The 24,201-nt window shown below is 38.9% G+C and overlaps 2 protein-coding genes across 3 annotated transcripts; one reads left to right on the forward strand and one right to left on the reverse strand.

Annotated features, from left to right (window-relative positions):
* The first annotated feature begins 3,435 nt into the window (after window positions 1-3,435).
* LOC137170777 (mucin-5AC-like) lies at window positions 3,436-7,627 on the forward strand. Of its 2 annotated transcripts, none has more exons than XM_067574356.1 (5): window positions 3,436-3,729; window positions 4,738-4,887; window positions 5,358-5,464; window positions 5,863-6,144; window positions 6,215-7,627. In XM_067574356.1, exons 1-5 carry the CDS (start codon window positions 3,522-3,524, stop codon window positions 7,541-7,543), a joined length of 2,076 nt encoding a protein of 691 aa, XP_067430457.1. In that variant the 5' UTR covers window positions 3,436-3,521; the 3' UTR covers window positions 7,544-7,627. The 2 variants fall into 2 exon arrangements, with proteins under 2 accessions (XP_067430457.1, XP_067430458.1); XM_067574357.1 differs by having other exon boundaries at window positions 4,792-4,887.
* Window positions 7,628-15,917: 8,290 nt separating this feature from the next.
* LOC137170785 (deoxyribonuclease-2-alpha-like) lies at window positions 15,918-21,801 on the reverse strand. Its single transcript, XM_067574367.1, has 7 exons — window positions 21,536-21,801; window positions 19,490-19,587; window positions 18,572-18,740; window positions 17,377-17,464; window positions 17,019-17,183; window positions 16,715-16,933; window positions 15,918-16,579 (listed from the first exon to the last, which is right to left on the reverse strand). Exons 2-7 carry the CDS (start codon window positions 19,579-19,581, stop codon window positions 16,218-16,220), a joined length of 1,095 nt encoding a protein of 364 aa, XP_067430468.1. The 5' UTR covers window positions 19,582-19,587; window positions 21,536-21,801; the 3' UTR covers window positions 15,918-16,217.
* Window positions 21,802-24,201: the final 2,400 nt, after the last annotated feature.

Consider the following 24,201-nt stretch of genomic DNA (forward strand, 5'->3'; position numbering starts at 1 on the left):
TGTAAACTTACTACCTGCACTAATGAGAAGACCATAGATGGAGTTTAGCCTCAGTGGTCAAACAGCTGATTGGTCTTTAGTAGATTTTTTAATTTGGCCTTGAATGTATTGATTGAACTGCAGTTCTTCATATCATCAGGTAAACGTTCCACTGAGTCGTGGCTTTCACAGAGGAAAAAATCAAAATATTTTTTAAAATTATATCATTATACACTGTAAAAAAAAAATGGTAAAAAAAACACTTACCATCAAATGACAGTGAAAAACCTTCAGTTATTCTACAAAGATTTATTTTAAAAATACAGATATTTACTTTGGACATTGTCTACATTTTTACAGTCCAACCATTATAAAATAAAAAGAAAGTCTCATTATAAAACATTGTTAAACAAATGTATAAATCTGCACAAAAAATGAAAAAGATTGCAGAACTACCTTAAAATTACCTAATTTAAATGAAGACAATTCATAGGATTATCCAATCCATACACAAGAACTCCCCATCAAAGTACAGATTTCTGGATGTAAAACACAGAAAAAATATGTAAAATTACATTTAAATGACCCTCCTTTAACACCCATTAATGGTATCTTGAGAGCTTTAAGCTTTTATTTTATGTGATTATCCAATCTATTTACAGCAGATCCCTGGTAAATGTTGGTTTTATACTGTACAAAAAAATAAGATCATGTGATAATAGTTTACAAAAACATAATTTTGATAATCATTACTTTATATAAACATTATTTGACAGTAATTACAAGCAACTCTCTAATATATTTACAGGCTTTTCCCATTAATGTATTGGGTATACATTATATAAACATTATTTGATAGTATTTAAAAGCAACTATCAAATATATCTACATACATTTACCCATTAATGTATGAGGTTAACTTTATATAAACATTATGTGACAGTAATTGCAAGCAACTCTTCAATATATCTACAGACATTTCACATTAATATATGGAGTTCTGAATGTACAAAAACCAGAAGGTCTATGTAAAAGTACCTTTATATCAACTCTGACACTGAATAAATATATATATTTTTCTACTGACATTTTACGATGTTGTGCAATCCGTTCAATACAGATCCCCATTTGAGATGTATGAGATTTCAAGATGTTTAATAACCAGAATATATCATAAAATTACCTTTTACTGCTTGTTTTACAAAGTAATTCTGTAGACACTGCCAGAGCCTGGTATACAGGTACATTTTATGTTTCAGATATGAAAGTTTACTATAGAATAAAGCTTATTTGGGTATTAAAAAATTACTACAAAATTAGTTTCACATTCATTGTATATGAAGCAGCTCCAGACTTTATTCCGGATGGCATCACAAATTTGAATTTGGGAGAAAGTAGTTCATGTTCACAAATATCAGAAGTGGGAGTAAGTTACACATGTGCAAGTCACAAGCAAGTCTCAAGTCTGAACCTTAAAGGCTCAAACAAGTCTTAAATCACTGTGACTTAGACTCAAGTAAGCCGAGTCAAGGGGGGGGGGGGGATAAATCAACTACAATTTGGAATGTCGACATAAAACTAAAGAACATCATGCAGGTTGATTAACTTTATAAATTAACTTCACATTAATTAACTATTTGAACAAACATAAATAATCTGATCTAACATGTTTTCCAGGATCTGGGGTTCATAATGTTGTATTTTTTGCAGTATTAATGTGTGTGGATATGTTGTATGGCTTCTGCCGTTCTGCCACCAGGTTGTGCCTTTGAGTACGGTGAGAGTTTTGGAGCAGAAGTAGTAGAACATAGAACATAGTATTCTATCTGATGATTACTTTTTTCTGCTGTGGATTTATGTAGACTAATACATCCATTAATTTAGAACCCTGACTGTGTTCAAACATCAAGCATCATCAAGGAAAAATACCATCTTGTATTAGTGAGGGACTGTGAACAGAACAGTGAAGCTCTGTCATGAAAAGCTGTCAATTCATAAGCTGTCTGGTCTGACTCAGAAACGGTCTGATAATATTAAGCTTCAGGTATGGGGAAAATGCTTTCAACAAGCTTTGAGCTCAATCCTGTCTTGCATTGTTTTCTAGGTCTGTCTGGGTTGCACACACGTCACTAGAAGACATCCTGTCATGTCTCAAATCATTAGCTGTTCATGCTCAATATAGACAATGATGCAAATAGTGCAAACAGGCCATTCAGCTGAATAAAAACTGCCAGAGCAAGCTGTCCTTTAAATGTGATCAACAAACCATTTGTGAAACTGACTGGTATCCTGTGCTGGGATGCTTCATTTGGGTGTAGTTTGTGATGTAGTAGTCTCTACATTTGGAACCAGTTAAAACTCTGGTGCAGTATTTTGCACAAGCTTCAGGCAAGAGAGTGATGTTCACTTTTTGACTTGCAATATAATGTTTGAATTATGCAGAATATACAGTTTAAAATATTTTTAAAAAAACCAAACAACAAATATACACATTATATATAAAATAACATGATTAAATCCCTATCATGTGTTGCACATGTCAATATGGATGGTAACAAAAAACACTGTCATGGCAGCATCTCACAAAAAAACCAAATGAAGTCGTCAGCCCTCACAAATAAGTGTAAATCACTTTTTTAATGATGCACAGCAGCAAAAAAGGGTTTCAGCCCGAGGCTTTCCTCAGCATTAGGATGGAACATAAGATACAACAAACATACATTTTTACCACCATTTGATTTGATATGTAGCCCCAAACACCAATAAATATAACAGCTCTCTTTAGCCTCAAGCAAATTATGTTTCCGTATGCCATTTTCACATGATCCTATTTTTTGTACAGTACACACAATACACATACAATTAAAGCCTAAAGCTCTCAAGATACCTTTAATGGCTGTTCAAGGAGGATAATTTGAATATAATTTTACATATTTTTTTTTGTGTTTTACATCCAGAAATGTGTGCTTTGATGGAGCAGTCTTAAGGATAAATTGGATAATTCTATGAATTTACAAAAGAATACTGTATAAAACAAGACATTATTTAAATTAGGTCATTTAAAGGTATTTCTGCAATGTTTTTCATTTTTTTGTGCACATTTATACATTTATTTAGCATTCTAGCAATATTTCATATTTTAAACATAAAAAGCAGCTGCAGAGTCAAATTATAAGTCAGAGACTGTATAAGATGGATTACAAAACTAATATCAACCAACCAACCAATCAATCGATCAATCAATAACTTATGACAAAACAAATTAAATGTGTTTAACACTGTTTTCTGGAAGAGTGTTTGTGCTTTTTGATTTTGGAGACACTTTGTCACGTGTCAGCTGACCAGCAGACAAGTTTCATACAATCATCGATCACACTCACACGTGCGAAAGATTCAACTTCCGGCTCTAATGATCCAATCAGCAGGCTGATCGGGTCCTTCAGGTGCACATTTAAGTCTCAGGTGCGGCGGCAGCTTCGAACAGTTTCCCGCCGCTCTTCGGTCGTTCCCAGCGGGCAGAGAGAAGAGAAGCGGACCGGACTATGTCGGCGGCTCCCGGACGGATGATGATGGCCTGGGTTTGGATCAGCTTGGTGACTCTAGCCCGGCTCAACACGACGGAGGGGACGCACCGGGACGCAGACGGAGGTTTGGCCGGCCTGGAGGCGCTGTTCTCGGACTCTGAGCCGCCGGGGGAGACCCGGAGCGGTGGAAGCTTCTTCCCGGTGCCGGTCTGGCAGTCCCTGAAAGGTGAGGATACACCTGAGACACGTCAGGTTCAGGTAGCAGAAAGTATAAGTGCATCTCCACGTTAACAGAACTGGTGATAACAAATCTCCAGACAAGCAGGAGGGTCAACGTGATTACTGACCGGTCAGCTGTTAGGATGTAATAAAGCAGCTCTTCTCAGGGTGAATCCTGACACTTTAACTTAAAGGTGAAATTAGAAGTTCACTTTGTAAGTGTAGAATTAGTTTTCAGGTTTAAATGTACAGAAATATCTGCTGCGCACTTGGAAACGGAAAGGCCGAGCTTTACTCCCACAGGAATCCAACTAAACAAGCTCTCCGCTTCATTATTGTAAAAAATTTTTTTTAAAATTTTGAAACATCTGGAAATGTGTGTAAATGCACGTGGGGTGTTAAATCCTCTTGTATCCTCCTGGGCTGCGGCGTATTTTCTTCATTAGCGTATTTAATTTAGGCCTAATAGAAAATATTCCCGTTATCATTTCTCAGAAGTCTTGATGTCTTGTTCGACCAACAGTGATTAGAAACAGAATATCAGACATTACAGAAGCTGATATCAGAGATTTGAGTATATTTTGGTTTCAGACTGTTAAACTATCGATTGACAATTAAGGCAGATTAATAAAATAAAAAATAATCGTTAGTTGCAGCTCTAATGTGACTAAAACTCAGCTCAAAGTGTTTATCTGAATATTAAAACTGATGTATGCATATAAACAGCATTTTAATGTTGAGCTACTTTTAACACTTTAAACATATTGAACAATCTGATCTAACAATGCAAACTGATCATGGTTCAGTAGACTATAAAATCTGAGAAGTAACTAAATGTAGAGTAAGTACAATATTTAAAGAAGCATCAAATGGAGAAACTTGAGTACAATTTGAGATGCTTGTGCAGTATTAGTTCCACCACTGGACTGAAGAAGCTGTTCATAAAACTATGAGCTCGTTGTGAGAACTCTGTTCCTGACGTAAAGAGTAAACATCAGGGTGACCTCTGTTTCAGGGGATGATGATGATGATGATGATGATGATGGTGGTGGTGATGGTGACTGTGGAGGAGACGGAGACTTCGGCCAGCCGCAGTTTCGCTGCAGCAGCAGTTCGCTCTCTGTTCGCTTCTCGCTCATCCGACACTCTGATCTGCGTCTGCTGGGTGAGTTTGATTTATCCACCAGCTGCAGCTTTTCTTTAATGGAAGGGGGGGAAACTTGTCTCATTCTTGTAGTTTGTCCATCAGTTCTATCAGACATGAACATTATACTCAGTGTTTGTATCTGGGTTCAAGCTGCGCAATAAAGTTACTGTTTGGGTCGATAGAATAACACAATACTGTTAATGTTTGAGTCGCCTGTCTCTTACTGTTGGGTTATTTACCCAAACTACAGATTATTATTTAACTTAAACTTGCATGTCAGTTTATTAATAATTTGTATCTTTTGAATGTCATCTGCACATTTTGTACAAGAAACAAAAGCTTTTTAGCTAAAGCTTGAGTGTGTGACAGATTGCTAAAGTTGACCTGATGTGGTGGTGCTGCAGTTTTCACCCAAACTGCATAAAATTCAGTTATTTTTCCTCCCATATTTGGTCTGCATGAAATCTGTTTGTCTTGCCTCTTTACAGACGGGAGGAGGTTGTTGCTGCCGGATGGGTGTCGTGGTTCTGTTCGTACCGTCGGGCCGTGGCTGCTGCTGGAGCTCCCCTATACCAGCTGCCACATGTCATTACAGGTAGATGTCTTCTCATTGTCTGACAATGAACCCTGTCTGACAATATAATTCTCTAAAATGACCAAGTATCAAGAGCAACAGCCAATCTGAGCTCACGCTGTGTTGGAAACATGAAAAACCCTGCAGAGTGAGTCGGTGTCACTTCAGCGCTGGAGAAATGTATAAATGTAAAAGTCAGACTCATTTACACAGTAACTCGAGTACACAATAATTCTTGGACATTCTCTCAGAGACAAACTCATGTTGGATTAAGTGTACAGAGATATTGTGATTTCATGTCAGCAGTGGCTTAAAAACAACTTCTAGGTTCTTGATGTACTTGAGTCTCTAATTCTACTTTACTGACATGTACAGGTTTAACTTGACTACAGCTGCATGGTGACTTTTTCTCTCTCCAGATGTCAAATGGAACATGGTTTCATCAGCTGAGAGTGCAATACTTTGACCATCTGCTGCAGGCAAACATGACTGGTGTTGCCGCCTGTGAGAATCCTGCAACATCGCTCCAACTGGCGCCACCATTAGTGGCCTGCAGAACAACAGATATCACTGTGAAACTGCCTCTTGGGACAAGACTGAAGAGGGTAAAAGCTCTGGGTAAGGATGGTGTAGTTGGGAGAATGCTGACGATGACTACCCCAGATGCAGTGCTTGTGCAGATATCCACACCAGCAAATACAGTAAGGAAGTTCTAAAACATGATACACTGTAAAAATTTGGGGTAAGGGCTAACAAATGAATGTTTTGCAGGATTCCAGCTTTGAAATGGCTTATTGCAACTCAGCTGGGGAAATGTCCACGATGCTGGCAGCTTGTTTCAGTGCAGTAACAGGAAGTGGGTTGGCTCGTCGCCGAAGACATTCAGGCCACCTGTGGCCACAAAACACAGACATAGAGAGTCTGTGGGATGAAGCAAATGAGTGGACGGAGAGTCCTGACGATGAGACAACGGAGAGTCCTGACGACAATGACGACACAACAGAGACGACGACGACTACAACGACGACTGAGAGTCCTGACAACAATGATGACACAGAGATGACAACGGAGAGTCCTTCTGATGACGATACTATGGTAACCGCACCAGTAACGATACAGGCAACGTATGCTGATTCAGAAATCTTTGAATTGTGGGGCTTCAGTGAAATTCCTGATGGGCCATATACTGGGGACCCTACCACATCTGCTCCTCCCACAACATCCACTGTTGCCCCAACCACCAGCACTGCTCCAACTACCACGACCAGTGCTGCAACCACCACCAGCACTGCTCCGACGACGACCACGACCAGTGCTGCAACCACCACCAGCACTGCTCCGACGACGACCACGACCAGTGCTGCAACCACCACCAGCACTGCTCCGACGACGACCACGACCAGTGCTGCAACCACCACCAGCACTGCTCCGACGACGACCACGACCAGTGCTGCAACCACCACCAGCACTGCTCCGACGACGACCACGACCAGTGCTGCAACCACCACCAGCACTGCTCCGACCACGACCAGTACTGCAACCACCACCAGCACTGCTCCGACGACGACCACGACCAGTGCTGCAACCACCACCAGCACTGCTCCGACGACGACCACGACCAGTGCTGCAACCACCACCAGCACTGCTCCGACGACGACCACGACCAGTGCTGCAACCACCACCACCAGCACTGCTCCGACGACGACCACGACCAGTGCTGCAACCACCACCAGCACTGCTCCGATGACCACGACCAGTGCTGCAACGACCACCACCAGCACTGCTCCGACCACTACCACGACCAGTGCCCCAACTACCACCACCAGCACTGCTCCGACCACTACCACGACCAGTGCCCCAACTACCACCACCAGCACTGCTCCGACCACTACCACGACCAGTGCCCCAACTACCACCACCAGCACTGCTCCGACCACTACCACGACCAGTGCCCCAACTACCACCACCAGCACTGCTCCGACTACCACGACCAGTGCCCCAACTACCACCACCAGCACTGCTCCGACGACCACGACCAGTGCTGCAACCACCACCACCAGTGCTGCAACCACAAGCGCTGCCCCAGCGACCAGCACTTAGAAAAGTGATTCTCCAACCCTCCCATCCACTCCCTCAAACCCCTCATCACCTCACTGTTTTGAAATAAACTAAAGCTTTGCATCATCTTCTGATCTTTTTTAAATTTAAAAGGGTTTCTTAAAGCTGCATTAGTTTTGGCCACTAGGGGGCAAAACTTTAAACAAGCTGCCAGGCCTACTGACTCCTTAGTGAAGCTAACATGTTAGCAACAACTGCCCATTTCCACATCCAGCAGACACCAGCATGATCATCTCATTGGAGCCGTTTGTCATCATGTCTGTGCTATTAACTTAAACTAAAAGTAGACTTGATGGATTACAGCACAGATCAAAGTAGCTGTTAAGACAACTAGTCGACAACATTAGAGAGGAAAAATGCATTTTTACTACATTTATACCTGCACTCAAACATCAAGTAGGAAAACATTAAGTTCTCCAAAACAAGACATGACAAAGCTCAACAGCTGTAGGCAGTTACTGTTTTACTGTTTACTTAAAGTCAAATACTCGGTATTTACATGCATGATGACTCCTTTTCTTTGGCTTCAGTAGCCTATTCAGTAAATGTACATGGCTACTTTAAACCACTGGCAACACACTTAATCAGTCTAAGCTCATCACTACAGTAAAAACCAGTGTCAAGTACTTGGTACTAACCCCATTTCTGCCATTACAGTGTATCATGGAGCATCAAGATTAAAAACCAGAATATTTGAGTAATTGGTTCAGTAAGTGTGGGAATCTCTAACAGAATAACTGGCTGCTAAAAATCAGAATGTGCTCAAGTTCATCAAGTATCTGACATTTTGCTGGTAGAGAGCAACTGCTAATGTAGAGTGTTAAGGGGGCCTGCTGTTATTTCATGTCATGATAGAAACTGATAATTGTTAACAGACAAAATAAAAACTGACAAGTATAAGAAAATATCAAATTAAAAATACTTCCAAGTAGGTAATTAAAGTCACTGTCCACTGAAATATATTAATCATAAACCTCATTGGCTTTTTTTATATATTTCATTGTGTTTTTGTTCTCCTGCAAAGGCCTTTCATATTTCATGCATATATTCCTACTATATTCATACATTCCTCTGAAGGCAGGATCAACAACTATTTCGTTTTCTGTCAAGAAGACTGAAGTGTCCCATAAAAATCTAATTTTGTTTTCCCGCTTCTTAAAATGTTAACAGATAAGTGATTGTGTCAGTTGCCCCATGGCAACCAGGAGCCAATCATGAGTCAGGAGTGGAATCAGCCAGCCAATCAGAAACGTTTGAAGAGTCTTTGTTAAAAAAAACAAAAAACAAAAATGCTTTTAATTCAATTAAATTGTGATGTGAACTCACAATGTTGTCTGTGCTGGTCATGTGGCTGTCTGGTTCTGGCCTCTCTCCTGCTGTGAAAGGAAAAATAACAATGCTTCAAATCTGTATTAAAAAAAAAAAACAACTTCACACATGTTACATTAAATCCAGAGATATCAGATTTAACAGCAAGTTAAAGAAACACTAACAAATTCAAAATCTGCATTCATGTCCTCTGTTGGTGGTGAAGAATGTCAGTGACAGAAATCAAAGCAGAGCAAAGAGTGAGCAAAGACTAAAAAATAAACCATCCCCAAGTCTAAACATGCTGACCACAAACTGGAGAAATCTGAGTGTAGTCATGGTCCAAACAGGTCCATCACCCAGGAGGAGGGAGAAGCCCTGGTTAATCATATCATGTGGACATCAGACTATTGATTTCTATTGACAAAAACCATTAAGTGCGTTTTCTTGGAAATCATAAAAGACAACAGCCTGAAGACTCTAGAGAAGACCCCAACTGATAACTGGTGGGCCCACATTTAAGTCCACCTCCCAGAACTGACCACCCGGATACCGGCCTCCCTTGATCAGGCCGGAGTCCGTACTGCCACACCTGAGGCGATAGAGAGGGGTTTTCAGCTTGTATGAGAATATCATCGAGAGTCAGCGTGTCCATGATCAGCCTGAGCTACAAAGTTCACTGAAACGAAGTCAAAGGAGAAGTTGATGAGCCAGAAAGGAAAGAGACGTGTACCACCAGCAGACAACCACCAGAAAGAACATTCCCCCACCAGCGGCTGTTCACTCCTCTGCTGTTCCCACCTCTACTGCTCCCTCCTCTGCTGTTCCCACCTCTGCTGCTCCCTCCTCTACTGTTCCCTCTTCTGCTGTTCCCTCCTCTACGTTCCCTCCTCTGCTGTTCCCTCCTCTACGTTCCCTCCTCTGCTGTTCCCTCCTCTGCTGTTCCCTCCTCTGCTGCTCCCTCCTCTGCTGTTCCCTCCTCTGCTGTTCCTACTTCTGCTGCTCCTTCTCCCTTCACTTATGAATTTAGGGACCCATTAGTCAAATTAATATTAAACAAACAGAGAGTGATGTTACATAACTAACACAATAAATGTACTTTGTGTTTAGAGCATATGGAGAAATTAAAACTCACCTGGAAGAAAACATGAACGCTTTTAGTCCTATTGAGAACATGAGGTAGTGCTGCACTTCAGCCTCTTGTGGCTGAAATGAGTATTACAACAACATTTAGAAAAATGATCCTGACAAAATAAACAAACAAAAAAACCCGCCTGTTTCACAGTAGAAAAAACAGGAACTTAGAAAGATGATCCTGGTAAAATCTCTTCTTCCACCTGTTCTTAAGTCATAAACACAGGAGAGAAACTATTTAGATCAGACTTAGAAAACGATCACCAGAGTTTTTTTTCTCACCGGCCTCTCAGGACTGGAGACGTCTGCCAGGATGAAGAGTAAAGACACATTTTAAGCATCATGGTGCTTGTTTGTGCTCCCAGCTGTGATACAAATGCAATAAACACAGTTTGTTGTACTGTGGTGGTGTGTGAGCTGCTATGTGACACTTACATCAGACTACTAAAGAAAAAAAAAACCCGATGGCATCATTTTTCCATTTAATCACTGTGTTTCAAACTAGTTTTTAATATTTTTATCTTAAATGTAAAGAACAAATATAATGTGAGGTAAACTGGCATTCATGAAGGCACAAAAGGAAATAAAAACACAGTTTGAAATTATATCCAAATTAAACTAGCTATGTATCTAAGTTAGTTTATCTTTACATAGAAAAGGCAAAAGGTGCTTTCATCCATTCAAGGGCAACATGGATTGAAGTCGGTGAAAAGAATTCAACATATTTTTTCAATTTAGAAAAAAAATAGACCAAAAAAGTAATAAGTAAATTATACGTTAATAATTGTTTAAGTGAAGATCAGGTTACTATTGATGACCACATATTTTCATTTTATAAACCTCTTTATAGTTCCAAGCACTCTAATCAAGAGGCGGACTTTTCCCTGAGTCTCAGGAAGGACTGGACCCCAAAAACAGACCAGAATTTCAAAGATCTAACAGAAGCTGAAATTTCTGAAGCTGAGCTGGACACATTTCACAGATGCCTGATGGAAAGTCATCGAGTTCTTCAAACACTTCTGGACTGAAGTTAGAGAACTGATCTATGATGCTTTTAAAGAGTCTACAGACAACTTTATTTTATCACCTACCATGAAACAAGGCATAAGCATGCTTATAACTAAACCAAACAAAGATAAATTATCCTCAGACAGCTGGAGACCTTTGACCCTTCTGTGTGTAGATTACAAGCTCCAAGCTCATGTTTACACTAACAGACTTAAGAAAGGGAAAAGTGTGATAAGTGATGAAACACAATCTGCATTTATCAAACATATTCATAAATAATCTTAGATTTTCTTTATTATCATTAAATAATCCAACATGATAGCTTCATTTTATTCTTAGATTTCTTTAAAGCCTTTGATACCTTAGAGCACAAAGCTTTTGTAATGTAATTCATATGCTTTATAAATATATCAACAGTAACAGTCTCTTAACCACGGCTTTCCAAACAGGTTCCCAGTTAAACAGGGAATCCGGTTAGAATGCCGATTAGCTCTCTGTTCTTTATTTTAGCTTCAGAATTGATTGTTATTCTTTAAAAACTCCCCAGATATTCATGGTATCGAAATACTGGAGAAAGAAGTTATAATCAGCCAATTTGCTGACGATACAGCACTATTAATAAAAAACAAAAATATGGTTATAAAAGAAACTGAGTTCAGTTTTTTCTCCAATCATCAAGCATCAGGTTGACTGTTCATAGCAATGATCTGAGTAGCACATATCACAGTTAAAGAAGAGATTAAACACTTTGGTTTAGTGATGAAAAAACAGCATAACAGAGAAGATTTAAATGTTATTCTCAGGTTGAAAACTGTTCAACAGTCTTTAAATCGCTGACTCACGCCTGATTTATCTTTACTGGGACAAATTCTTTTGTCTAAAACTGAAGGTTTATCAAGGTTTATCTACCCTTGCCATTCTTTCTACTCTTCACCAAAAGTGATAAAGTCATCTAACTTCATAATTTTTAAGTTTATATGGAGAAACAAAACTCATTATTTAAGCAAGTCACATTTAGTCAGGGAATACGTTATGGATTTTGAATCTCTAATTGCAGCTTTCAGAGTCAAATGGTTAAAAGAAAGTATTTCCCAACCTCAGTCTATATGGTTCATTTCCCTAACAAAATATTTAATAAGGTTGGAAGGATTTAATTCTTCAGTGTGATTCTGAGGTGTCTAAGCTTCCTATAAAACTGTCTGACTCCCACAAACAAGCACAACATCATGGAAATATTATATTTAGCAACAACTTTTCACCACATAATTCTTTATTGTGGAACAACAGAGTTATTACCATAAATAGAAATTCATTTTTTTTTAAAGCTGAATATTATGACAAAGGTTTAACATTTGTAGATGATTTACTGGATTCAGATCAGGACTCTTATTATTCTTTGATGAGTTTACCAGAAAGAACAAAATTACTGTTTCAAGAAAGGGAAATCTGTAAAGCAGTTCCTGTTCCTTTACTTTCTTCAATGATATAAAGCCGTTTACAGTTCTCTTCCATTACATCGTCTTTGCCTTCTATAAAAGTTGATGATGTCAGAAAAGTAACATTTTAGGGACTTTAACTCTCTATATGAGATAATATAGAGGTCCCTTTAGGGAAACAGTATCTTTCATTTTATTTATCACGTCTTATTGCTCCTAAAGTCAAAGAAACTCACTTTAATAGTATCAGCAATATATCCTGTTAGTGATTCTCTTCACTAAAGATTTAAAGTTGAAGTGGATCCTTGAATCTTAGAGGCTGAAACCATCAGACATTTATTTTTTAAATGCTCATACACCAACTAGTTTTGGACCAATATTCATAACTGGTTGATACTAATGATGGATAACATACCTCTGTTTACTTGTAATGACATTATTTATTTTGGACAACTTGGATGCAAACATTTCAGATCTTGTATATGTTGCAATTATTTTGGTCAAATATCATATACATACTTGTAAGTGGAATGGCAGCACTTCCTCTTTCACTGTGTTCATGCATAACTTTACCTACTAATTTAAGTCACTGAAAAATATGGAAAAAATGAACATTAAAGCTCAGAAATTATATACATCTATATGGCGTTCCTTGCTTTTTTAATGTCTCTTATGTTGCTCTCTTGTGCTCCTATAAGTTTATCAGCTTTTGTTTTTGTTTGTTTGTAAAGAAATATTTCCTTTCTCTTGATTTTCGGTATGATACCTCTTTGTGTGCTATGATTACCTGAATGTATTGTAACGTCACTTCAACCATTGTTGATTTAATTCCATCCTTCATCATGTATAGCTATCCCCAATCTTCTTCTGTACATTTTCCTTATGCTCAATAAAAAAATAAAAATACAAAATAATAATAATTTCCTCGTTTCCTCTCTCCTTGAGTGGGAGGGACTCAGACACAGGTGAGGGAAACATGGATGCAGTTTAAGGGAAGTGGAATGAAGCTCTGGTGTGAACAGGGCTGCCGTTCAATAATAATGTAAAACAGTCAAACTGAGCTGCTGCAGAGGAAACAGTTTCAGTAACTAGAAGGATGATGTGATTCCACACATGCATGAAGCTCATTTAATATGACTTTGTATTAAAACAGTTATTAAGTTATTTGTCTTTTCGTCTGTCTGTCACATGACCATTGTGTTGATGAAAAATGTAAATCATTTCAGTATAGATCTCTTTTTTCAAAGGTGACTTTTTATTTAGTTTTAGTTGTGTTTTTATTGTGAAAAAAGGTTGTTGACGAATATTTTTGACAAAACAAAACAAAAAAACAAAAGTTTATTTCTGGTGGTGTTCAACGTCTGCCAGCGTACGTCTTCACCTCACGTTAGTACAAAGTACAAACTTTAACTGCATAATTTAAAGCAAAAACTTGTTTCTACATACTTGTACTGCAATACTTGACTAACTATCTCAACTCAAGGTCCACTTACTGTTCTGGAGCTTTCAACCATATCACACAGCAGCACGTCGGGCTCAGTGTTTAAACCAGCATGGATGAGAAGTCCTCCAGCTTTGTAACAACTGAACAAACTCAACCTGATGATGAAGACCATGTGATACAGTCAAGAACAAGTGAGTAAGTGGACCTTGCGTTGAGACAGTTTTCATCAGCTGCTGTTTCTGAGGTCAAGAATGAAGCATAAAGAGTAGAGAGGAAGTGAACACAGCTAACAGCTCAGGTTTAATACGGAGTGAAGACGCCCCCTGGTGCTTCATGTGGAGTACAACAGCCTCCCTGCTGTTACAGAGAAACACCAGTCACATCATCTTCTACACACACACATTATGTTTCTTTAGCCTCTTTCACTTGAATGATTTGAATGTTTTTCTCGTGTGTTTCAGTCAATACGAGGCTGAGATGTTTTCTGAAGTGACTCATGCTGACAGAAGTGTCAGTAAACTGGTGGAGGGACAGTAACATGTTACTGACATCATATAGAAATGATACACATGATTGATTTTCTCATTTGAATGCGTTTGTTCAGACGATGTTACAGAACGTAGAAATATTCTGCTGTGTTGGACGTGAATCCAACTTTCTGATGTTTGTGTTTTTGAGTGGAGTCATGAAATCTCATTTGCTTCTGTTTGATGAGATTTTCTTCACGTGTATTTGAATCATACAGCTTGTAATGATTAGTTTAATATTTCAGATGACACAGGCCATGTGGGAAAACTTGTATTCATTCATGTTCTTTATTTTCTAACAAGTTATATTAGAGTGATTGCAGTATATTGTGTTATTCTACATTAAATTATATCCTGCTTGATGCATTTTTCTGTGAATCATGAATAAAATCTTAGCTTACCCACTCATCTGAGAAAGCTTCTGCTGAGCTACAACAAGCGGCAGGTTTCAGGAGTGACGTTTCTGTGTTTTCTCGAGAGTCCACACTGTAGACTGGAGATTCTGAGGTCAGACAAGTTTTTTTTCAACTTTTGTGATGAGATTAATATGATGTGAAAGTTATTTTGTTATTCTACATTAAATCATATCCTGCTTGATGCATTTTTCTGTGAATCATGAATAAAATGTGATCTTGATGAAACCAGTTTGCTCAGAGTGTCTTCACTGGATCATCAGCTGCTTTCTGAGTCTGTTGAAGCTTCTGCTGAACTTTGTTCATTAAATCTCTGTTTGACTTTATTCTGAGCAGCAAGTCTGACAGAGACTCAAAGAAAACACAGCTCACATCATCATAATGAACATATCCTGAAGAATATTAGATCAACTCTGGATAATGATGTTTTCTCTAGTGACCACTAGATGGAGCCACAACTGATGTGGACTGAAGGAAACCTGAGCAGACTGAACTGATATTACAAGAAGAACAAACTGTTTAAACTGTGAAGACTTCAAGTACTTCAAGTGTGTTATAGTACTCAACTACAAACTATAACTGAGACGGCAACAAGTTATATTAAATTTCCTTCACATGAATCTACAAACTTAACTTGAAGCTGTTTGTGTCTCATGTTTCAGTTTTAGTGATTAACCTCATAGTTTAAAGGGCTGGAATTGTTTTGCATTCATTAGGTTGCATTCTGATTGGCTGGGGGTGAAGGTGGGGGTCACACCTCCAGCCAATCAGAGTAGGAGCTCATTAATAATGCAGATTGTATGTAAATATTTCCAGAAACAGCCTGATGGAGGACAGAGAGGAATCTGGCTGTAAGGAAAGATGGATTTAGAGAAATCTAAACAACTTTCGGTGAATAAAATCTCAGATATGTTTAAAATAAACTCAGAAAAAATCAGTCAAAAAAGGCCAAAATACCAGATATTTAAAGTTTGCTCATATGTTCAACTCAGGACTTGATGAATTCATCTTTTCAGTGGGTGAAGTGGTGAGAGCTCTGCAGCTGTGTGACTGAACACAAACATGACGATCACAATGACAACGAGGTGTTTCTGTCAGGTTTTATTGAATTCATCCATCACAAACACTTTGGTTCCTCTGATGGAGAAACTTCACTCAGTACAGAGTTACAGATTATCATTCAACACAACATCAGCCAATCCTGCTGTCTGATTAATGAAGTCTATCACACCATCTAACATTTTACCACCGTATGTTTGACAGAGTCTAACAACATTTAAAAAATTATTCATCCAATCAGGATGAAGAGTGAGCTCCACTGTCAGAGTCAACTTTATTTAATCATTTATTTATTAGTATAAGTGTCAGTCTGAGTCTGAGCATCTATCAGTGTCCATGTTTTCGTGGACCTGAACAACCTTCCACACTCACTGCAAAGCTCTTGAATATGTTTGTTATTTCTGCATCTTTAACGCACAGCGCTCCCCCTGGCCTCTTATACTGTGTCTTTGCTCTGTTTACATCAGCAATACAGGTCCAGGGTTTATTCTGATCCACAGCTACACACCACTTTGAATGATCATCGCCAGCATCCCATTCACCCAAACCAGTTTTTACAGATTCGATATTTTGCACTTTTTCTCCATTTGTAGGGCAGAAGGGACCATCACGCTCATGCTGGCGGCCCCAGCTCTGGACATCCACATCACTGTTGACCTTCTCCGAGATAGTGACGTAAAGATCTCCAACTGCAAGAACAACAACATCTTGTGTTGGTTTGTCTCATGTTGACCCTTTAGGGATGAATAAGTTTTCTGAACTGAATCGGTAGTAGTGATGATACACATCCCAAGAACTTAAACAGAAACATGCAGGAAACTCACCCTCTACCTTACTGGACCGTTGTTTAGCAATGCTGTAAAACTTCTTCCCTCCACTGGATACCAGCTGCTGGAACTTATCAGGTTCCACCTTAGGTTTTTTGTGGGTTTTGAGGGTTCTGTAGGGGTTTTTCTTCTCTGCAGCGTCCTGAAGCTCTTTATAAAAGCCTGATGGAATATGATGATTGAATGGGTACGCTCTGATGTACTGCAGGTGTTTACCTGAAAACATTAAGACAGACACTTTTATAGTATCATTCAATTCAAACACTAAGAATAATACACAGTAAATATGAAGATGGATTACCGATATGTTCAAACTGGTCGTAGTTGAACGTTACACAGATGAACGTCTGAGCGTTACTTGCTCCACTTTCAGGCCAGAAATGATTTTTATCTCTCTTGTAAGGGAAATGTGGTGTGCTGTGTAACAGCCAGACTCCTCTGCGGTTCTTCTGCACCATCACAACCCCTGTGAACATGAACAGTCAGACAGCAGCTCATCTGAAGCAGCTACACCAGACTGACAGAGCTGAACCCCAAATGACCCAAACACAAGATCATGGACCAGCTGGACAAATCTGACGTCAGTTTGATTATTGAAGGTAAATCAGCAGAGAACAGAAAGACATGTTCCCTGTGAGAGAGAAGCCTTCTCTGTTTACCTTTACTGTGACCGTATGAAGAAGAAACACTCTTCCTCATATAATCTGGAGGCTGATCGTTGTAGCTGATGAATCCAAAGTTTGGTGGCTGTGAGAGAAAACAGAAGAAACAACCTTTTAAAGAAGCAAGGTGTTAATCTGATCGTTAACAACGATCAGCCTGAAACCACATGACCATATATCCAACCCATCTCTGTAGATGCCCCATTGGCTGATATATGTCTGGATGTACATGATTGGTTGACTTTTATATTTTTTTTCACTTTTTTTTTTACTGTTTTTCATACCTAACTTACTCTATTTAAATGTTGTCTGTAATGTGTTTTATGATGACCCTAATGAAGGCCACCAGCCGAAACACGTCTCTCATCTCTTTAGACTTGTTTACCTTCTCTGTGCACCGTGGGAGTAGGTGAAGTTGTGCCAGAAACCTTTACTCTGCATCTTAATAATCTTTCTGTCATTGTGAAAACTAGTGCAGTGCCCGTTCAAAACACGTCTGTTCAGCAAAGAAAACTTAATCCAGCTTGTGTGAGGTGTGAATGAGGATAAACGACAACAACATGAAAGAAACTAACATTCTATCAGACACAGATGTTTTATATAATAAGTACTCTAATAGTAAATAAATGTTCTTTTCTCATTCAGGTCAGATTTGAGCTTTGTCTGTAATGGTGATTCTAGACATGGGCTCAGAGTGTCCATTCTTGATTAAAAGTTCTGTTTTCTCTTTTTAGAGCACTTTTCTCTGATTCACGTCCCGTCTCGTCTCCGCTGTCTCTGACATGCTGGAGTCAGTCGGCAGAGCCCTGAAGCTCCGCCCCACACAGAGCGGAGCAGCTCATTGATCGCTGATTTATTCAAAGTTTATTAATAATAAATGTATCGTGTGTCCAAATTGCACCAAATTGGACAGTGCACTCCCATGGGTCCCCAGCCATACACCTGCCAATTGTGGAGTTGATCCTATGAACGGATCAAGAGTTACGCGAAGGACATACAAACAGAGATTCCTTCCTTTAGTAGATGAAAATTTCTGGCTGCTATTTATTTGTCTGTGTTGCTCTGTGGTTTTACTCACTTGCTGCGTTTTAATGGAGCATATTAAGGTGTTATTGACAGATGGTGTACAGGGAGCACAATCAATTACTGGAAAAATAGAAACGGGTGGCTGAGTCTCTAAAATAATACTCACTGGAGTAAAGAGCGGATGCAGGGTGTTTGCCAGGATGCCGTTAGGATCATTGATGAGCTTTTTGTTAGGCTGAGACGTTACATTATTCTGTCCAGCTGGATAAATGTAAACATAATCCAAACCAGTCAGCCCTTTATCCTGAATTCTGGGTGTCTTGTATAAGATGTACCTGATGAAACAGTCAGAGAAGACAGAAATCAGAACATAACAGAGACTCTGAGGAGTAAACTGTGGCAGTCACAGGATCAAACAGACATTAATAACTTTAACTGACCTATAAAACATTCAACTGTTTGTTTATCAGTATATTTACATGCAGATGAGAAATACATGCACTATAGTAACCTGCTTACTGTAAACCCACATATGCAGCAGCCGGTCATTAATCAGAGCTTATTTATGAACCAGGACTCCTTGTTTTAAGTGTTTTTACTGATATGTTTCTTCTAGTTTTATCCACAATGTGAGGTCAGTCTGTCGGTTCATAACTTTGCTTTAGACTCAAATATCTCAACGACTGTTGGATGGACTGATGTGAAATGTTGTTGACAGTTCAGTTAATGATGCTTTAAACATCCTTTAAAAGCTGATTGTGATTGTGAACATGTCAACCTCATGGTGGCAGTAGAGGAACAGTCAGAGGATCACTGATCATCCATCCAATAGTTGTTGAGAAGTGACGGAGCGACAGACATCTATAGAGACGCTGCTAGCGAGGCTAAGAACTGAATGAACTGTGTCTAAGTTTGCTCTGATTGGCTGATTGTGACTGTTTGTGCTACTTTAACTTGTGTGGTTTCATGCTGAAGGACAGACAGCAAACATCTGCTGCTGCTGGACCTACTAATCTGTGTTTTATTGTTTTCTTAGAGGACAAACCAACATGGCTGCCTGGTAGATGTGCAAGTGTTGTCTCACCAGTCCACTTCACCGTTGTTCTCATCTCTGCAGGTCACTGAGCCCTCAGAGCTGCAGCACAGCAGACTGACCGTCAGCACCAACCTCCACATGACTCCCTGAAACACACAGTAGCACATCAGCTCTGCCTCCTTTCATTCAGTCAACACATTTAAAGTCTCTGCAGATAAAAGACTGAAGCTTTGATTAAAATGTGATCTATGTTCCACTTACGTTACCGTGGTTATGTGTAATATCTTATAACTTCTATATGAATGTAATCAACTGGTGTCGGAGTGAGCTGCTGCATTGTTTGGTTGGTTTTGAATGACATTGATCATGTTGGTCATGTGTTGCTTATTGTTTTTTTGCAGCTGGGTGCAGCACTTTTTGCACTAGTGCACCACAATCTTTGATGTTTACAATAAGATCAGTGTAAATATCAGCCTGGCTGCTTCATTGGTGGAGCTCTAATCACTGATAGTGGTGATTGGATGTTTGGGTGGGATATTATTGATATCAATACTGTTACTTTTATCAATACTGCTTATCAGTTTGGTCCTTATCAATACACTGAAGCAGCATTCAGCACTTCATGAAAAAAACAGACGTATCTGTATCTATCTAAAGTTTGTTGTTGGGCCTCTATTGATCCCCACCATACACAGTAGTACTCTACAGCTGGAATGATCAATGATTGTGTTTGTGACAAAACAAGTCACCTGAATATTTTCACTTGTGCTTCAGGAAATAATGATCAACACTTTATACACTGATCAATCAATGGATTATTAAAGACAATAATGACAGTCCTCCTGTGATGGAATAATACCAGCTGACCCTCAGTTTGATGAAACACAACTTTACATCTAATGAGCTCAATAGAAACTAAAACTATTAAAGTCTTCAGACAGAGTCCCTCTTCAGGACCAGGACCAGCAGATGGAGGATGGAGGACCTGTCAGACCACATGTTGGACTTCACTGCTGCTCATTTATCACTAATTATTGATTAATCAGATTATATAGAGCCAGATGATGTGAAGTAAACCTGGAGCTTTGCCCACTTTGTGACTTAACTCTCATTTATTTAAATGAAACCATCAAAGTTAAAGGAAGATAAAACAGATTCACATGAAAACTGGCAAAGTTATCTTCTACAAACCTGAAGACATATTTAAAACAGTTCCTTAAAGGACGGGTCACCATGTTTCCATAGTAACAGTGAAAGAGGTTTTCCTGGCTGTAATCATCCCTCCTGTTCATACTGGATATTAAAAGATCCTTCAAATGTGCTTTCAATGGAAGTGATGGAGGACAAAATCCACAGTGTGTTCACACAGTCATTTAAAAGTCTGTGTGAAGCTTCTATTCAGCTTCATCAGTCTGAGTTAGTCATATCAAGTGGATATCTGACACATTTACAGTCTTTTTAGCATCAAATTCCCTCTTTGTGTTTCCTCGGACAGTGTTTCCCTGTTGAGCTGCAGGTGGAAGTATAGTAACAAAAAGAGGAACTTTAACACTAAAAAGACTGTAACGTTGAAAGATATCTACTTGATTTGACTCATTTGGACGCTGAAGCTTCATATTAGCTTCAGATCAACTTTAAATACATTAATGGTCAGAATGAACAGGAGGAATGATTACAGCAAGAGAAACATGTTTAATGTTTATTTGATGACTGACTGATGAAACTTGAAAAACTGTGAACTCGTCCTTTAAAGACAGTTTTTAAAGAGTTTGTCTGTTTTGTTATTAAGTTTTGGTCAAACTTTATTTTTTTACTAGAAATGTGAAATTATCTTTTATTTTATATGAACAATAATGTATTTTATCAGTATAGTTTTCCTCGTTACAGTTTAAAGTGTAATACAGCTCATATCTTTAGATTTTGATGTAACATCTGAAACTGTTTCTGTCGTATGTGATGTATTTCTGAGATGCTCTTTTCTGTCCACTAGTAGTAAAAGCAGTTTTAATACAGATATCAACCTTCTGTCTGGAGGAGAAAGAAGAAGGTTAAACACGCTAAACCAACCGGAGAGAAGAAGTAAAAACATATCACCTGTTTGCAGCCTCAGTTTCAGTCAGCAGTGATGCTTCGTCCTCTTTTCTGTTGCTCCAGAGAGTCGCTCACTGCTGCACCTGAGCCCACCTGCTTTATACCTGCATCCCTCTCCACCTCCTGCACATCACCAACATACGGAGTCCCTGAGGGGACATGGGCAAAAAACAAACAACATTTGAGGCCACATTTTACTACATCGAGTGTTTGAAATGCTACTGCGTGCGAAGGAGATATAATTAGTTCCCACATTGTGATTAATGTGTGTGCAGGAGATAAGTGTATATACACAGAGCCAGAACAACAGACCAGCCTTCCTTCCTGGAACATGAAGTTCACCTGCTGCAACTATCGCTGCAATGAGTTTTGAAGTGTGGTGACATGCAGCTGTGTGTGATGTAATAATCATGATCAGACCAACTGTATTTCAGCCATAACTCTAATGTAGCCTGTCTCGCCTGTAAATGGTCACATAGTTTAATAATTATTGTTACACAACAGTGTTTGTGCTGCAATGTGTCTCAAGAATAAAACATGAGACACTACTTTGGCTGAAAAGAAAGTTGGAAAAGAGGCTGATGAGCTGCTAACCAGACGTGTCCTTCATAAAAAGGAAGAACATCGAGTTATAATTAACTAGTCTGGTGTGTGTAGAGGTGTGTGTGGTTATTCTGTAGCAGCCTGGTGTTGTTTTCAGCTGATTTAATGAAGGTAAACACAGTGAACCAACGTGCATAATGCAGCTCAGTTCAGCCTCTGTGAATTTCCACCTGGGGACAAACTACCTGCCTGACAGGTATGTTGACCTCAATCAATTCCACTTCTAATAATATAAAAACACAGGTTAGTATTTGTAAGTTTATGATTCCTAGTGAGTTATTATTGTTATTATTATTATTATTATGGAATTATGGTAGTTACATATAAATGTTGATGGCTAAGATGAACAGTGACTGACATAGTGAATCTCTGGCTGATGGTAGAATCACTTGCAGGAACTTGCATATGTGTATTTGTGATTTGATCTATTGGATGGATGACTGTGTGGTGCACAAAATGAAAGTGTAAGAGGTGAGTTTAATGAGTAACTGTGGGGAAGGACATCATGTGTGTTTATCACATCAGTAAAAATCCATCCATCCTGTATTTTTCTGGCACAGATCATGAGATTTCCAGTGAGCTACGTGCTATATTCAGATGCTACCGCCCCTCTATCTCCTACTGTTGGACCAAAGTATTGTTCAAGCCATCCTGCTCTACTGCTCCACCTGTTTCTTCAACATGCTCTTTGTCACAAACTCACACGCAAAACCAACACTGCCAAGATAAAATGTCTTCGCACACCCACAGCTTCATTGTCAGGACATCACACACCCACTCAATCACCACTTCACTGTGCTGCCCTCTGGGCGCGGTTACAGGTCCCTGAGGTGTAGCACGGCTCGCTTTGACAAAAGCCTGATACCAACAGCCATAGCAGCCGTAAACAAGGACTCGCTGAACTACGAGTCTTTGGCCTGTTGTTGTTGTGTGATGATGTGTATAAAGTGTAATGTTGATTTTCCCTGTGATGTACAGTGCAGGGGACAATAAAGTCTAACTAATCATCTACCTGCTTGACAGGTATGTTGATCTAGTAGGAGGAGAGCAGAGTCGCTCTCACCACACTAAGGAGTGTGTGTGTTTTTCTCTGCTCAGCTAGTTAATTAACAGGTCTAACGATGGCAGTGAGTCAGAATTAACTCTGATTGATGCAGTTGACAGGACTCTTAATTAATTTAGATCAGCAATGAGTGGAAGATGAATAAAATCTTGGATCATCAACATGTGAAACTGTAACAGGTCTCAGACTGAGAACAAATAAACATAAGATTTCCTGTAAAAACAGGAGAAAGAATGAAACAGGTAACAGGTGTTTCTGTTCAGTGCAGCTTCGCTCAGCAGAATCTGTCTGTTAATATGCAAAATATATCTTTTTTTAATCTCTTTCTGTATTTTGTTTTCTGTGTTCCTATTTTATCAGTACAAAGATCCATAATATCAAAAATAAAACAAAATACATAGGCTAATTACAATCTATTTGCTTTCAAATAAAACACACAGTTCTCCATTTACCATTAAAATAAGTTCAGTCAGTGTACTGCTGCATTAATGAACCCTCATTCAGTCCATTGACTGAGCTTGTGTTTCTATTTACCTCACAACTACCTACAATCAAACATTACTATTAAATGTAGAATTTCTAGGTTCTCACATGTTCTCTTATTTATTTATGTCAGTTCAGTAAAAATACATGAACTGAAGACTTGCAAAGTTTTAACTTTTCAAAGTGCTTATAATGTTCAAGAATGTTTATATCAAACCATAACACCAATAATATATTCATTTACAACAAGCTGTTATATATGCAATAATAATAATAATCTCAATGAAAACACATTGTTGGCGCCATCTTGGTTCACACACGACACAAAGGAAAAACGTATTTCTCTACTTGTTCACAAAACCAAATAAATGTACTAATTACTCTTACAAAACCAGTCTAACATTTAATTTAAATCTTAATCAACATGTTTATGTAGTTATACAAGTTTTAAAACTTCACAAACCCGTAAAAACAGGACAAAGAATGAGACAAGTGCTTCTGTTCAGTGCAGCTTCGCTCA

This window comes from Thunnus thynnus, chromosome 19 (assembly GCF_963924715.1).
Source record: "Thunnus thynnus chromosome 19, fThuThy2.1, whole genome shotgun sequence".
Lineage (NCBI taxonomy): Eukaryota > Metazoa > Chordata > Actinopteri > Scombriformes > Scombridae > Thunnus > Thunnus thynnus.

Coding starts and splice junctions, on each gene's coding strand:
- LOC137170777 (XM_067574356.1), top strand. CDS start 3,522: ATGTCGGCGGCTCCCGGACGGATGATGATGGCCTGGGTTTGGATCAGC. Junction 3,730..4,737: donor GGTCTGGCAGTCCCTGAAAG/GTGAGGATACAC, acceptor CCTCTGTTTCAG/GGGATGATGATGATGATGAT. Junction 4,888..5,357: donor CTCTGATCTGCGTCTGCTGG/GTGAGTTTGATT, acceptor GCCTCTTTACAG/ACGGGAGGAGGTTGTTGCTG.
- LOC137170785 (XM_067574367.1), bottom strand. CDS start 19,581: ATGTGGAGGTTGGTGCTGACGGTCAGTCTGCTGTGCTGCAGCTCTGAG. Junction 18,741..19,489: donor AACAACGGTGAAGTGGACTG/GTGAGACAACAC, acceptor CTGTTTCATCAG/GTACATCTTATACAAGACAC. Junction 16,934..17,018: donor CGACCAGTTTGAACATATCG/GTAATCCATCTT, acceptor TAATGTTTTCAG/GTAAACACCTGCAGTACATC.